Source organism: Sphaerodactylus townsendi, linkage group LG03 (genome assembly GCF_021028975.2).
Source record: "Sphaerodactylus townsendi isolate TG3544 linkage group LG03, MPM_Stown_v2.3, whole genome shotgun sequence".
In the NCBI taxonomy this organism is placed as follows: domain Eukaryota; kingdom Metazoa; phylum Chordata; class Lepidosauria; order Squamata; family Sphaerodactylidae; genus Sphaerodactylus; species Sphaerodactylus townsendi.
Window position 1 is genome coordinate 123912176 of NC_059427.1, and position 15158 is coordinate 123927333.

General features: G+C 43.1%; 1 protein-coding gene across 1 annotated transcript in view; it reads left to right on the plus strand.

The window, feature by feature from the left end:
- Nucleotides 1-15158, plus strand: part of ABCC3 (ATP binding cassette subfamily C member 3) — a 96560-nt gene that overhangs the window by 64180 nt on the left and 17222 nt on the right. The window contains exons 14-23 of the mRNA XM_048487416.1: nt 515-661; nt 2489-2576; nt 4823-4889; nt 9089-9215; nt 9301-9477; nt 10595-10762; nt 11737-11920; nt 12815-12920; nt 13047-13197; nt 14565-14772. Of these exons, the coding sequence (XP_048343373.1) occupies nt 515-661; nt 2489-2576; nt 4823-4889; nt 9089-9215; nt 9301-9477; nt 10595-10762; nt 11737-11920; nt 12815-12920; nt 13047-13197; nt 14565-14772 (1423 nt within the window). The remainder of the gene's footprint in view (nt 1-514; nt 662-2488; nt 2577-4822; nt 4890-9088; nt 9216-9300; nt 9478-10594; nt 10763-11736; nt 11921-12814; nt 12921-13046; nt 13198-14564; nt 14773-15158) is intronic.

Sequence of the window (15158 nt, forward strand, 5' to 3'; positions counted from 1 at the left end):
CTGCCTATTTGGAGGAGTCCTCTGGAATCTATGGCACATTCCATACATGCAGAATAATGCACTTTCAAACTGCTTTCAGTGCTCTTTGAAACTGTGCGGAATGGCAAAATCCACTTGCAAACAGTTGTGAAAGTGGTTTGAAAACACGTTATATTGCATGTGCGGAAGGGGCCTATAAGAATCTTTCTTTGTGCAACAAAAACATCTTCCCCTTCCAAAAGCCTGATAAGTATTGTTGCAGCAGGCAATGAATCCCAGCAGTTAAAGGAGGAGATGAGGAAAATGACTTGTTTCTTTCTCCAATGATTTCCCCAAATTTGTTGTAGTGGAATACTAAGTGTTTGTTGATGTAAAATTTTACTAGCTGGATTATTTTTATTTCTTTGTATCGCATTTGTATTTCTGCGGCATCATACCAAGCCTTCTTTGTCTGTAGCACATTAGCATAACAAATAATCTAAACAATGTTTTCTTCCATCAGTAGAAGTGTTGCTTTTTGCTCTTATGTTTCCAGGTTGCCCTGACCACATTCGCAGTTTATGTCACCGTGGATGAAAAGAATGTCCTTGATGCTGAGAAAGCCTTTGTATCCATCTCCTTGTTTAATATTCTGAGGTTTCCACTCAACATGCTCCCCCAAGTCATTAGCAATATTGCACAGGTAAGGCAGTTGTCTTAAAAGGAGAAAGCAAAGAGGACTTTGTAGGTCAAGAATACGACCAGATAAGTCAGACAAGATGCAACAGTGGTAGACCTGTTGGAGAGCCAATGTGGTGTAACAGAATGTAAAATTAGGATAGGGGAAATCTGAGCTCACAGCTATAGTGTGCTTCATGGGGAACCTGGGACTAGTCTTGTCTGGGGCCCAGGACTCTAGACCTCCCTGGCCACCCTACTCACCCATCTCCAACCTACCTACCTCCAGGGTCTGGTCTGGTCAGCCACAGGAGCACAAGGGAATTGGGAAGTCACAGCGGAGCCCAGGATGTGCCACAGAACTGACAGGCGGGCAGCTGGCCTCACTGCACTGTGATACCCCCCAGAGCATCAAAAGGAAGCAGCACCAGGGTGGAAAGCCAGCTAGCAAAGTCCGGCTTGAACAGCCTGGGGCGGCTTGCTGGCTGCATAAGGCAAGGCAAGCCAGGAGTCCTCCAGCAGTCTAAAGGGGAGGCCAGGCATTGGGTTGAGGAGCCAGTGGGAAGCTGGCTCTATGCAAAGGACAGTCCCTTTTGCCCAAAAGCCAAAGAGCCAAGGAAGAGCAAACTGGGCTTTAAGGGTAGCAGCCCAGGAAGGGCTTGGCCAAGGGCGGGCCCAGGGGTGGGGCTACAAAAGGGAAGTGAGGCATAAAAGCTCAGGGATCCAGAAGGTTGAGCGGGAAAGAGCCTACAGTTCCCTGGAGTGCCACTCAGAGTGAGTTCATTTGAGACCTTAGGAAGGTTCCTTGAGCAGCAGAAGCACCATGGCTGAGGCAGCAGGACACCCCAGTCCCGACCAGTCTGACATGCAGGTGTGTGCATGCACATGCCTAACCCACCTTACAGGGCTGTTCTGACAACATTGAGAAGGACAGATCCACATACCTCCTTGAAGGAAGGGTATGTGGCAAAAATCCTAAAACTGGCTAAGGTTCAAGAGTTCCTCTGGGATCTTGGTCCCCAAGGGAGTAGAATGAGCTGTTCACTTCCATTCCACATTGGACCATCCTGGCAGACTTAATTCCTTTCGCACAAAGTACAATCTGGTTTGGACCATACTATTGATTTGTCATGGAAGTTCAGAGCCATTACCGCGTTCCCGATGGAGGTGGAACTATATCATATATCACTCTGGTTTGGTAAAAGTAGCCTTTGACATCAGAGATGGGGATTTGCATGGGACTGGAGAAATCCTCTTGTCAGTCTGAGAAAGGAGGCTGGCTTAGATCCAACTCTACTTAACATAATATCTGTACATTTGGAATTTTCCCTTATGTTCAGTCTTCAGTGGAAACTGGGTCCACAGGCACAGGTTAAGGACTCCTTTGACTTCTTTTTACCACAAGGAACTCTGCCCATGCTCTGAGGAACCAGCTACAGCATAGACAACATATTTAACTCAGTTCGACTGGATTACTTTTCATTTAAATATATCTGTGTTGTTGTTGCCGTGTGCTTTTCTCTGTATTTTGTTTTGCTTTTTTTACCCGTTTTTGAATCTGAACAACATTTTCCCTTTTTTCTGTCTTTTTACAGTGAACATTTTTATAAAGTATTGTCGACGGCTTTCACAGCTGGATTCAACTGGTTGTTGCGGGTTTTCCGGGCTGTGTGGCTGTGGTCTGGTAGATCTTGTTCCAGGAACAAGATCTACCAGACCATGGCCACACAGCCCGGAAAACCCACAACAAACGTTTTTATAAAGGCCTGAGACTCGGATCCATGTAAAGTGAATGTACAACCTGTTATTTCTCATGAGGCAGAATGAATAAAACAAGCATTTTGCTCCTCAGGCAAGCGTTTCCTTGAAAAGGATCCAGCATTTCTTGGCGCATGATGAACTCGATCCAAGCTGTGTGGAAACCAGGTTTATTACTCCAGGTAAAAATGCTGCTGTGTGGGAGTTTAGCAGAGAAATTGGGTAGAAAAGTCTCCATTTATATGGTGATGCTGGAAAACAGCATCTAAAGAATGCAACTAGGAAGAACTTTTTGGCCACTGAAGGCTGTTTCGTACATGCAGGGGATGACTCTGGTGTCAACTAATGGTTTGCACATCTGCAGGGGCCACGCTGCATCAAATGCAGCAAACAGAATTTTTTAAAATCAAGCTCTATACTTTGGAATTGTTGACAGCTTCAGTCTAATTCATCAGAATGTGAACTAGCATTTACACAATACTGAACATACTGATCCTTTTGCCTTGTACGATTTTTTTTTTGTTTTTAATCCTGTTCACATGTCACAATGAGGGGCATGATGAGTGTGCTTAAGAAAATATGGGATGAAATACCACTTGCTGTCTTAGGAAGGTGTGGTCCTTTTACTCTTTTTTAATTTTTATGTGCCTGATAGAGAAGGTTAAGGGGTGACATGATAGCCATGTTTAAATATTTGAAGGGATATCATGTTGAAGTTGGAACAGGCTTGCTTTCTGCTGCTTCAGAGACTAGGACAAGGAGTAATGGATTCAAAGTACAGGAAATTAAATTCCACTTAAACATCAGGAAGAACTTCCTGACAGTAAGGACTGTTCAACAGTGGAATATGCTGCCTTGGAGTGTGGTGGAGTCTCCTTCTTTGGAGGTTTTTAAGCAGAGGCTGAAAGGTCATCTGTCAGGAGTGCTTTGATTGTGTGTTCCTGCATGGCAGGGGGTTGGACTTGATGGCCCTTGTGGTCTCTTCCAGCTCTATGATTCTGTGATTTCACACATTCCATTAGTAAAGGAATTAGTAAGTATATTACGGCAAATTGTACTAAGTGTGATCATTTAAAACTTAACCTTTTCTAACATAATTTAGGGAACTATAACTTTGCTACAAGTTTCTGAGTCTTCACATGTTCAGAGATGCCATGCAGAGAATGGGCTTGGATCTCATGTAGTCTTTCCATTGGTTTTAAGTTCTTCTGTCTATGCAGTGTAACTTTATTGCCGTTCTCCCTCACGCTACAGCCCGCAATTCTCCCTCATGCCACTCCTGGGCGGTCCTCTGTGCCCTAGGAGTTGCATTCAGAGGTTATTTTTGACAACAGCAGGAAGGGGGAGACAAGTAAGTCACACTCTGTAGGCAGAAACTGTTTTGTTCACAGAAATACTCAGTTGGATCCAAGCTGTGGTACCATTCACCATAAACTATGAGGCAGGACTGAATCTTTAACTATTTATCCAGTGTGACTGTGATATGATTGATGCTACCGTGTACCTTTTACACTGCAAATTCCATAGATAGTATGGCCAATGAAAGAAGCAAGAATCAGAGAAAAATGTTGCAGTGTAGCGTGAGTGGACTTAGAAGGGTGTTAAGTTTGCTTAGGATTGTAACAGACAATTGATTGTGTCACCCCAGGTTTGTGGTGGGCTGATTCTATTCCAAGATATACAGTTTCCTTTGTAATCAGTTTCTCTGAGCAAAGACAGAAAAATGGATGGCAGCCCTCAGATGGTTAATGCAGTATCATGTTAAGTCTGTATGTTTTGTAACTTCATAAAGCAGAACATAACTTTACCAGCACGTGCCTGCTCTTGAGAATACAGTTCCCTAGTGACACCCTGGTCAATTGCAGTAGCCTTTGGGATAGTTTCTCCTTTTTCAGTGAAAGAAATGTTGAACTGTTTTTGAACTACTGAAAATTAGACTGCACAAAGCACTTGAGTATAATCTCCAGAGAACAGCCGTGGCTGAGTAGGCAAGATAAACAAGTGTATGTCCCAGTAATTTATATTGGATAAATATTTAAGCTAAGGTTGCTGAATATCCCTTATTTTCAGGATGTTGTTTGTATTCCATAAACATAGCCATTGCTTAGAGAATAATGGATGTTACTGCAGAATCACACAATTCCATAGCACTCTTTCTTTTAAAAAAATACCACCGGTTCTGTAATGTGTACTTTTTAATGTTTGAAAGTTTTGTCTGGCATTGACCTCAACAGCATGATTTGTGGTTAAGCATGTGGCAAGATGTTTCTTCAGAAACAAGCAAGAACGAAACGTATTACAGTGGTTCCTCGTATCTCACCAACAAAGATCACTTCTCCCCATAGCACCACATTGACCGTGAGAGTTTTTGCTCCCTTTCTTTCTTAATCCTTTAGTATGATTATTTTGCATGGTTTTATTTGTACAGGGTTTGCTGTTACCGTAAGGGATGGAACATTCAGCTGGGCAAAGGACCTTGAACCAGCTCTGAAAGAGTAAGAACAGTGCTTAATTGTATAATCCTGTTGCTTGTGACCCCAGCACTGAGTTTCAGAGAGTTACTATTTTAAGGGGAAAGAAAGGGAAGTCAGCAAAAATTACTGTGGGTCTCCGTGTTGGTTCCAGTAGCAGCTAGTTAGCACAAACATACAGAGAGGATTGGTTCTGGTGGTTTTTCCGGGCTGTGTGGCCAAGACCAGGCCACGGCCACACAGCCCGGAAAACCCACCAGAACCAGTTGAATCCGGCCATGAAAGTCTTCGACAATACATACGGAGAGGAGTTTGCTGGGCTTGCTTACAGCATTTCTGTACTGAGAAAGTGGGAACATTGCACACATACCTCTAGTGTCATGGAGGAGAGATATTATTGTAGAGGCAGACTGACAAAATGAGGTGGATACATCTGATAGCCTAGTAACTCCCTCACCTTTGTTCTCTGAGTCCCCACCTCTTCAAGCCAGAATGAGAAGGAATAGAAGTGTTAAAAGGATCAGGCTGCATTGAAGAGTGTCTGGCATTAGTGATATTGGCCAAACTTGCAAGAATATTCCTTTTGCATAACGTAAACATTTGTCGTGCTGTGGCCTTTAAATCTTCCATCTGCTTTTTAGCATAGCTGAGGAAATGCTTGGGAATGGTTGATTGCTTCCAGAGTAAAGAAAATTCAACCCCTCCATTATTTTAATGTTGTCTTTCAGAAAATGGGAGTGTACCCAACAGTGGTGTAAACCAAAGAGGGTTGTTAAAAGCATTTTTCCTGAGGCACTGGTAGGAGGTAAACTACAAGGCTGAACAGGCTCAGCAGCAACATAAACCAAATTCTCTATCAAGATAGTACAAATCTTGTGCTCAAAATAGATTCTGGAAATTTAGTTGAAACCCCGACCCCCGCCACTAGTTAAATGGTGTGACTAAATCTGTCAAAGGCATTTGGAATTTTGCAAAATGTGAGATTTCTGTGGGCTTTTGCATATGACATTGCATTGGTGTGGGAGCTATTTTTTCTTGGCTTCATCCCATGCTACTTGCTGCATTGAGGAGGGGCTAATTGCATGAGTTTTCCCCATTCTCCACAATGGACACCAGTAGGGTAGGAAGGTCTCTATGATTTGCCCTGTCCAGGTGGTTCAGGTTTTTCAAACAAGACTGAAGCTGCATGGGATGAGGCTATGGAAACTAAGAACATATGAAGAGCTCTGCTGGATCAGACCAGTGGTCCAACTAGATTGGCATTCTGTTTCACACAGTGACATACCAGTTGACCTGAAGGGACAAACAGGGAACAAAACCCAAGCCCTTCTCCTGATCGTTATCTTCTAGCATCATTCTCCAGAGGTTTACTGCCTCTGAATATGGAAGTTCCCTTTCCTCACTGTGGTTAGTAGCCATTGATGAAACTATTTTCTATGAATCTGCCTAATCTCTTTTAAATCCATTTATTATCATGGCCATCATTCCCTCCATTGGCAGTGAATTCTACAATTTCATTACTTGTTGAGTGAAGAAAATTTTTCCTTTTATCTGTCCTGTGCCTACTGCCCATCAGTTTGGGTGCCCCTGAGTTCTAGCATTATGAGAGGGAGAGAATGCTCCTTCTCTATCTGATGCATAATCTTATAAACCTCTATCATGTCCCTTCATTGCTTTGATAATTCCTGAAAGGTCTACCTGAAGAGGGCTAGATTGGTGATGATAAAGAGACACTAATGGTATGGGGAAACCGGCTAGAACCCAGATGGTGGTACATAAAACTATTTAGGAAACATATATTGGCAAGTGGAAACGCTACCCAAAGGTTATTTGCATATATTCCAACTTCTGTCTGTAGTTTTGAATGCTGTAAATATGGAGTTGAGCACTTTGAATTCCACTGATTTCACTGGTAGAGTTGAACACATGGTTAACTCTCTTGCACTGTTCCATATCCAGTGGAAATTTCTGCCAAATAAATTTTTCTTCTTCCTGCTGCAGACCCTCAACTCCCCCTATACAAGCTGTTCCTAGAGGTCCTCCCCTCCCCCCGCCCATGGGAACAGTGTTTCAGGAGACATTTGGAACTACAGTGTAAAAAGGGGATGCAAGGCAGCCTAGTTCTAGTGATGGAAATACCTTCCTTAAGCAGATATTTTCCAAGTCATTGAAATCCATGCAATGTAAAGGTGTTTTAACTTTGGTTAGATTATGCTGGGGGGTGGAGTGTAGTTTTATAAACTGATTTTTTTTCCCAATCCCAGTGAGCTCCCCACATTCTGTGTTTGGGCATTCCAGAAAACCTGACATACAAAATACATCTAGCATTAACAAAAAAAAAAGTTTCTTTAAAAATGAGCTGAGTTCTATTGCGCCCAGATGTGCAGAGGTTTCATCTGGTGAATAACCACATGACACTTCTTGGAATTAAATTGGACCTTAATTATTGAGGGAGAAGCTGGGCAGGCAAGAGGAGCACATCGATTAACAGCCAGTCAGCACCCATGGCTGACCCCAGCACCAACCCCAATCCATATTAGGGGGGGAACAGAGAAGGTACCAAGCCACCTGGGCACCTGCCCGGTGTGGCCCCCTTCCTGCTGGGGTGTCAGACTCGATCGCAGAGGCCTCCGCGGCATGCGCCATTGAGCCCACCCCAAGCCTCTTATGGAGGCCCCCAACCACAGGGAGGTCCGGCGCACAGGCTCGTCCTCCCCATAAAGTTATACTCCTCTGCCCAAATCGCCCAAGGCTGCAACGAATTGAGCAGCAAAAAAACCCCTATCTAAATAGGGAGGGAGGGTGGGTCAGTTTTCTCCAGGCATCGAAGAAGGCCGGAGAAACCGTGTGCTGCCTAATATATAGGGAGTGTGCTCCTCCCCTTGCGCTTGTGCGTCACTCGCGAACAGGCCGGGTAAGGCTCAGCTGGCCAGCCGGCCACAGGACACTCATGCTCACTGCTCAGGAGCTCACCAGGTCCCCTTCTCCCTGTCACAATTACAGCCTAACTTACTCTAGAGCCGTTATTTTGTTCATTCAAGTTTCAACCTACTGAGATCACAGTTTCTCACATTCACTGGAAAGAAGTTTGCTGCACTGGGAGGTTTGTGATTTTGCAATAACTCTGTGGTTGTAGCTCTGCCAGCATGTTGTTTAACTTTCAGGCAGTACTGTGATACAGTGCAGTCATATGCAAAGTTACACTCATCTATGCCCATTGATTTCAAATAGACTTAGAGGACTAGAATTCTACTTAGGATGGTGCAATAAATCTATGTTTTTCAGAATGGACATAGATTATTCTGTTCAGATGTCCCCTAAAGGTGCCAAAATAGAATTTTTAAAAAAGCTTCAGCCCTTGCTCAATGCACTCATTATTACCTAACAAAAATCTATGTAATTTGGGTGGATTCAGGATATCTATCCACCCTCCACCCAATCAAATTTCTAGACCGCCCTCCCTGAAGGACTCCAGGTGGTGAACAATAATAGTAAGCAATCAAAACACAATTTAAAAACAATAAAAATATGATGGGACGATAGTCAGAACCCATGTCAAACCTTTTGCATGAGCCCTGTAAGGCATCATAATCAACTCTTGATTGCCTGAGCATATTAGCAGACAAAAAACCCATAATCAAGTCCACTCTGGAAATCTCTTGGAGCATGACAAAAGGAAGCCCCATGTCGCCCATTCAAATGGTAGGTTCTCTGTTATTTCTCTAGACTACTACTATTAGCTATATGAATGCTTTTTATGTCATGAGCTTCTTTCAAGCCTTCCTCTCCTGCAAGCTGTTAACACTCCAGTCAGCATTTCTTTATGCTTTCTCCAGCCACATGCCCAAATCTGTGTAAAGCTGATTAAACAGACTCTCTGGTGGAATGCTGTGTTGAACTCCTGCCAGATCCAGTTCAGTATACCACGTACAAAAATATAGTGAGTGATAGAGGGCAGGCATATTTACAACTTTATTATGAGAAATCCCAGGGGGATAGCCATGTTAGTCTATTGCAGCAACAATAGAAGATACTGTGACATCTTATAGACATGACAAAGGAGACTCTAGTCCACAGAATCTTTGGCCATCATATATTTGTTAATCTTTAAGATGCCACTGGACTCTTATTTCTGCTTTATTATGTCTACATTGACTATCTCTACTTGTATACAAATATGTTCAAATTTGTACAACTTGACTCTTACTTTTTTCTCCCTCCAGTATAAATTTGTTGGTTCCGAGTGGTTCTGTGGTTGCTGTTGTGGGACATGTTGGCTGTGGGAAGTCTTCTCTGGTGTCAGCTCTTCTTGGTGAAATGGAAAAACTCCATGGGGAAGCAGCTGTGAAGGTTGGTTCAGACCAGCATGAAAGAACATTAAAAGCTAATTAATGTATGTGGCTTGACTACTAATCCACTTGTGGTTTGTTTCTAGGGTTCTGTTGCATATGTACCACAACTAGCTTGGATCCAGAATGCTACCTTGAAAGATAACATCTTGTTCGGTCACCCTTATAATGAACAAAAGTACCGAACTGTCTTGGAGGCCTGTGCCTTGCAGCAAGATCTTGAGGTGCTTCCTGGTGGAGATCAGACTGAGATAGGTGAGAAGGTAAGGCTTTCATTGGCAAATGTAGAGAGAAATGGCCAACCACCCAATTCTTATGACATAAGAGGAGGAAGATCATAAGTCATGAAAAGACTCAAAGGTGATCTAATCCAACCACAGAAAACTTTGGGGCAGGGAGGTTATACTTGTCATCTTACATTGAAATCTGAAGCATCTGTGCTTAGGATAGAATTGTTGATCTCTGATTTGATAGCTTTTTCTCTGGTAAGTAGATACTTGTGATCTGGTAAGTAGATACTCTGGTAAGTAGATACTTGTGATTACTCATAGAATATGCTCACAGACACTCTTCTCATGAATGTCTGTGTCTTCCAGGCTGAATCCTACTATTAGAAGAGAGTCAGGAACTTTGCTGTGGGAGACCCTATGCCAATTAAGCTGAGGAGACCGCCAAGTAAAAAAGAAGTTAAAAGGAAAAAAAGCAAATGGAAAAGGCTAAACATGAGGGAGGCAAGAAATGGAGGAGAAAAAGAAAACAGGAATAGTTAGGGAAAGAGGAATCTGAGTTTTAGAAAAATGTGTGCTCTGAATGCACACGAAGCAGTAACCCTGCTAAAGTCAGTCTGGCCGGGTGTGGTTATGAAGCGGGGGGGGGGGGGGGGGCGACATCTCCTGTGTCTCCAGTTAAAAGAATCAAGTAATAGATGCTGTGGAAAAACCTTATCCTGAGGCCCTGGAGAGCTACTTCCAGTCAGAGTTGGCAATTCTGATCCTCTCATACAAACAGAGCCATATTATTACTGAGTCAGACTGTTACTCTACAGAAGGAATCCCCAAACTTTCTCACCTTGAGGGCACCTTTGGAATTCTGACTTAGCAGTTTAGGAATCTCCTTTGATCAGCCATCATTTCAAAAACTTTCAGTCTACAATGTAATGCTATGTGGCACTGCCCAGATTATCATGGGGGTATGTTTGATAACATTCACATTGCTTGACAATCTGAAGCGGCAAACCTTGCATGAGCATTGAAATAGAATAAGTGGGCTCTTAATTAAATGGGCCTTGAGGCAGTTGTTGGATATGTTGTTTGTGGGCCTGGTACTCTGATAGAATTTAAAAGCTGTAACACACTTTTCTTCCTCTTCCCCATCGCACAGGGTATCAATCTCTCAGGGGGCCAGCGGCAACGAGTGAGCCTGGCTCGTGCTGTGTTCAGCGATGCTGATGTTTACTTGCTAGATGATCCTCTTTCAGCTGTGGATTCTCATGTGGCCAAGCACATCTTTGACAAAGCTATTGGACCAGAAGGACTACTTAAAGGAAAAGTGAGTCTGGGGATATCTAGGAACATTCCGTTGTGCTAGCATTGTAGAAACTGTGATGTGGAATCATGAGAGCAACGATTTTGCACTGATTGGGGTCTGTTTGCCGTACTGCCACACTTCACTTTCTCACTAGTGGAGGGAAAGATATTTGGCATTTGCTAACAACAGCCCCAGAAGGCAATCAAGTTTTGAGAGGAAAGGAAGAGAAAAATCTATATGACTTAGAGACTAAGCACCCAGAGTTGGCATTTGTACACCACTCTCATCCACCCCATTCTGTAGTTCCAGTCGTGTTGCACCACAGTTAATGTCTCTCTTTACTTACCCCTTACATATCTTGCCATTAATTTTTTATATCCTTCCCCATTCGCTGTTGTCCTTTTGCTGATACTTGAGAAGAAATGTGCTAGAAAAGTTAGAAGCTAGATGTTCTTCTAACTTGTGCATAGTCTGAGCTTATAAAGTAGACACATACCCAGCCAGGGCATCAATCTATTTAGCTCAGGAGCATCTAGATCAGGGGTCAGCAACCCACGGCTCTGGAGGCACATGCGGCTCTTTCGTCCTTGTACTACAGCTCCACAGTGGCGACCCCAACGATGGCAAGTTGCACTTGGGACGTGGCAAGCGCGCCTCCTTCCCTGTTCCCTCCTTCCTTCCTCCCTCCCTCCAGAATCCTTTCCCCTCCTTCCCTCATCTGGCACCTGGGAAGGAGAGGAAAGGACGCCGGAGGGAGGGAGGAAGGAAGGAGGGGGCAGAGAAAGAGGCGCACTCGCCACGTCCCAAGTGCAACTTGCCGTCATTGGTGTCGCCACCACTGTCTATACCGCCCACTTGGCTGAAGGCAGGGCTTGGGGAGGCCGGGGGCGGGGACTTGGGGAGGCAGGGCCAAATGGCTCTTTGAGTGCTAAATAATTTCAAGATACCTTCTAATGGCTATATTATTTCATTTACATTTTTCATTTCATTTACAGACTAGAATTTTGGTGACACACGGCATCAACTTTTTGCCTCAGGTGGACCACATAGTCGTCATTGTGGATGGTAGAATCTCTGAAATGGGGTCCTACCAAGAGCTTTTGAAACAAGATAAGGCCTTTGCAGAGTTCCTCCGTAATTATGCACCTGATGAAGATATAGAAGAAGATGAGCCAACAGGTGAGGATTTTTTCATTTGTCTTGGAGAGTCTTCAGTCTGGTAGTCATGTCCAAAGGCAGTGGCGTAGCATCAATGGGGCTGGGGGCGACGCCCTGGGCAGCACCATAGCAGGGGCGTGCTGGGGCATGGCAGGGGTGGGCGGCACCACGGCAGGGGTGTGGGGGGCTCTGCCCTGTCCTAAGGGCAAACTAGATTAAAAGGTTAAGGCTAGAGCTACCATGAAAGAATTTAATTTTTTAAAAGAATGTAGTTCCTTATCCATATAACCCTGCATGTAGCACTTTTTTAAATGGGAAGAATAAGAGGGTGGTATGTCCTAGCAATTCCAACCATCAATAAAAATTCTTGTAAGCATTTATGGTAGAATTGAAATGAACTAGCCCAAAACTGCTTGAAATCTGTTGGTTTTAGTTTAGAAGAATTGGCTGCAACTGGGAATTAGGATAGGGGGCAAACAGTCCATCCACTCCCCCCCGCCCAATCTTCTGAGAGTCCATCTCTACTCGTTTCTCTTCCCACTCCTCATTACCTTTCTGTAATTATCAACCCAATAATGCTGGATCAGGACAATAGCCATAATAACATTAGTTACTTCCCATTTCTCTTCAGAAATAATTGTTCATTATCCATAATGTACAAATATCTTGGCCTCTTGCCATCCCTTGGTGCACTATAATGGGACCCATTTAGTGTGGCAGAGCTGGCATCCAACACTGCTTGTCAAATGAAATTGCAATGTTTGTCTAAAGGTCATGAGATCTCTTTGTTCTTCCAAAACCGCTTCTCTTCCCATCAGTAGCTTGGGAATGTTTTCAGTAGTGAATTTATAAGATCATCTCAGGAAAAAAAATTAAGATGGCAAAATAAGCTGATGGTTTACTCTCCCATCGCAGTAGTGGAGGATGAGGAGGTGCTGCTTGCTGAAGATACGCTCAGCAACCACACAGATCTGGCAGACAGTGAACCAGTAACAAATGAAGTCCGCAAGCAATTCCTGAGGTAAATCCAAAAATGTTTTTGAAGATACCATTCTGCCTACAGAAATCATGTATATTGCCTGATCTGGAAGTTTAGCTGCCTTATAATTTTTTTGTTCTTTTTCTCCCTCTCTCTCTGCTAAATTAGAGAACTCAGTGTAATATCCTCAGATGGGGAATGTCCTAACAAAATGTCGACAAAAAGAAAGGTGTGTGACAAAAAGCCACCTGAGCCTCTTCTGGCCAAAAAAAGTCCTCCTGAGAAGCTTATCCAGGCAGAAACCACAGAAACTGGAAGGGTAAGGAACATGAGTCAAATAAGGGAACATTTCTCCTTTAAAGTTGCTTTCTGGTTGAGAAATATGATCACTTAGGGCGGCAGATTCCGCATGGGCCAAAAACAGCAGTGTGAAAATGGTGTAAACCCTTTTACACCGTTTTAAACCGTTTTCACACTGTTTTCACACCACTGTTTTTGGCCCATTCGGAATCTGCCTTAGTTAGAGCTTGAGATTACCATTCTAAATTTTCCTAACTGAAAATTTTAATAAAATGCAATGTTGGAGAACACAAAATGGGATGAAAAGAAGCCAAATTTGAATGAGCTACCTTGTAAAATGATTGTGGTAGGTTAGCTCTTTGGAGGACCACTGCCAAATCAGTAAGTTGCTCCTTATCATTCCACATTACAAAACAAACTGACAGTAGAAGAAAGAGAAAGTAGATCTCATGGGCTTATTTTAAGGTCCTGTAGTACAAGTTACAAAAAAAAAAGCAATCACTAAGGAAAAAACGTGATAAAAATATAGGTATTCCAATAACCATTAGCAACACTAGGTATGGTGGAATGAAATGTTTTTGGACTGGGTGTAAGCTGTAAGGTCCATGTGGGAAAAAAAAAGTACAATAAATTGTAAAAACAGGAAACCTACATTTTCAGCATGAATTCTCAAATTATGGGCAGTAATCTGAGAAATTATATGAGAAGCTATTTGAAGGTGGAAATACCTTCTCTGTTTATTACTGGAATGCAACTTTATGAAGAGCTCTCACAAATGGCTATATTGGAGTGCTACCTGGTGCTTTTGAAGAAGAACATAGATATAAGAAATACCCTTAATGCTGATTTTTTTTCTCTGTGGGATGCAGTAGAATCCTCTAATATGGAGGCTTCTTTGGTCCCTCTGAAGTGATATGATTGGTGCTACTAGAATTGTCTAGGGCAGGGGTAGGGAACCTGCGGCTCTCCAGATGTCCAGGAACTACAATTCCCATCAGCCTCTGTCAGCATGGCCAATTGGCCATGCTGGTAGGGGCTGATGGAATTGTAGTTCCTGAACATCTGGAGAGCCGCAGGTTCCCTACCCCTGGTCTAGGGAGTGAGGGATACAGTTGCTGCCATCTCTTACGATAATAATTCGGTATGGGTTAGAAATGCTGCTGATGTTGTGAACACTTTTTTATTGCAGTCAAATTTTCTTTCTCCTGAAACGTCTGTGTCTAAAATGTCTATAATGTGCTCTAGGATTTCATACTGGCATTTCCTGCTTCTGTTGTTTGTGATTTCTGGTTCCCCAGTTCACTGGAAAAATTCTGTTGCTGTTTGATCCAGGCACCAGGCTTTTGTAATCTAAATGAAGCTTATTTGTATTACATTGAACTGTAGGTCAAGATGACTGTTTTCTGGCAGTACATGAAGGCTGTTGGTCCCCTTGTCTCTTTATTTATATGCACCCTATATGGCTGTCAAAATGCTGCTGCAATTGGGTCTAACATATGGCTCAGTATTTGGACCAATGCACCTGTAAAAAATGGCACTCAGAGCAACGTGAATATGTATGTTGGAGTCTATGCTGCTCTGGGCCTCTTGCAAGGTATGACATGTTTTTGTTAAATCTCCTCTGTAGATAATTAGGGATTAATATGCACCTTATTAAAGAACAGGCATAAGAAGGAAACGCTGTGTAGTAGCCAGTGTAATATTGTAGTAGTCTGTGTAATATTGAACAAGCCAGTGATTCTTAAATTGCAATCCAGGGGTGTGTGGGTGGCAATACCCTCTGATTCCTGGAAATTACAGGGGAAATGTCAAAGGGGAATGCTGAAGAGAAATAATATTAATTTGAAGTTTCATCCACCAATTCACTGGTTGCAGTGGAAGCTTCAAAACTCTGTGCATGGTTCTCCCAAATTACTACATATGCTTTCTTGGATTGTGGCCACAAAGGACAAACATAATATTGAGATTTCACCGGTCGTC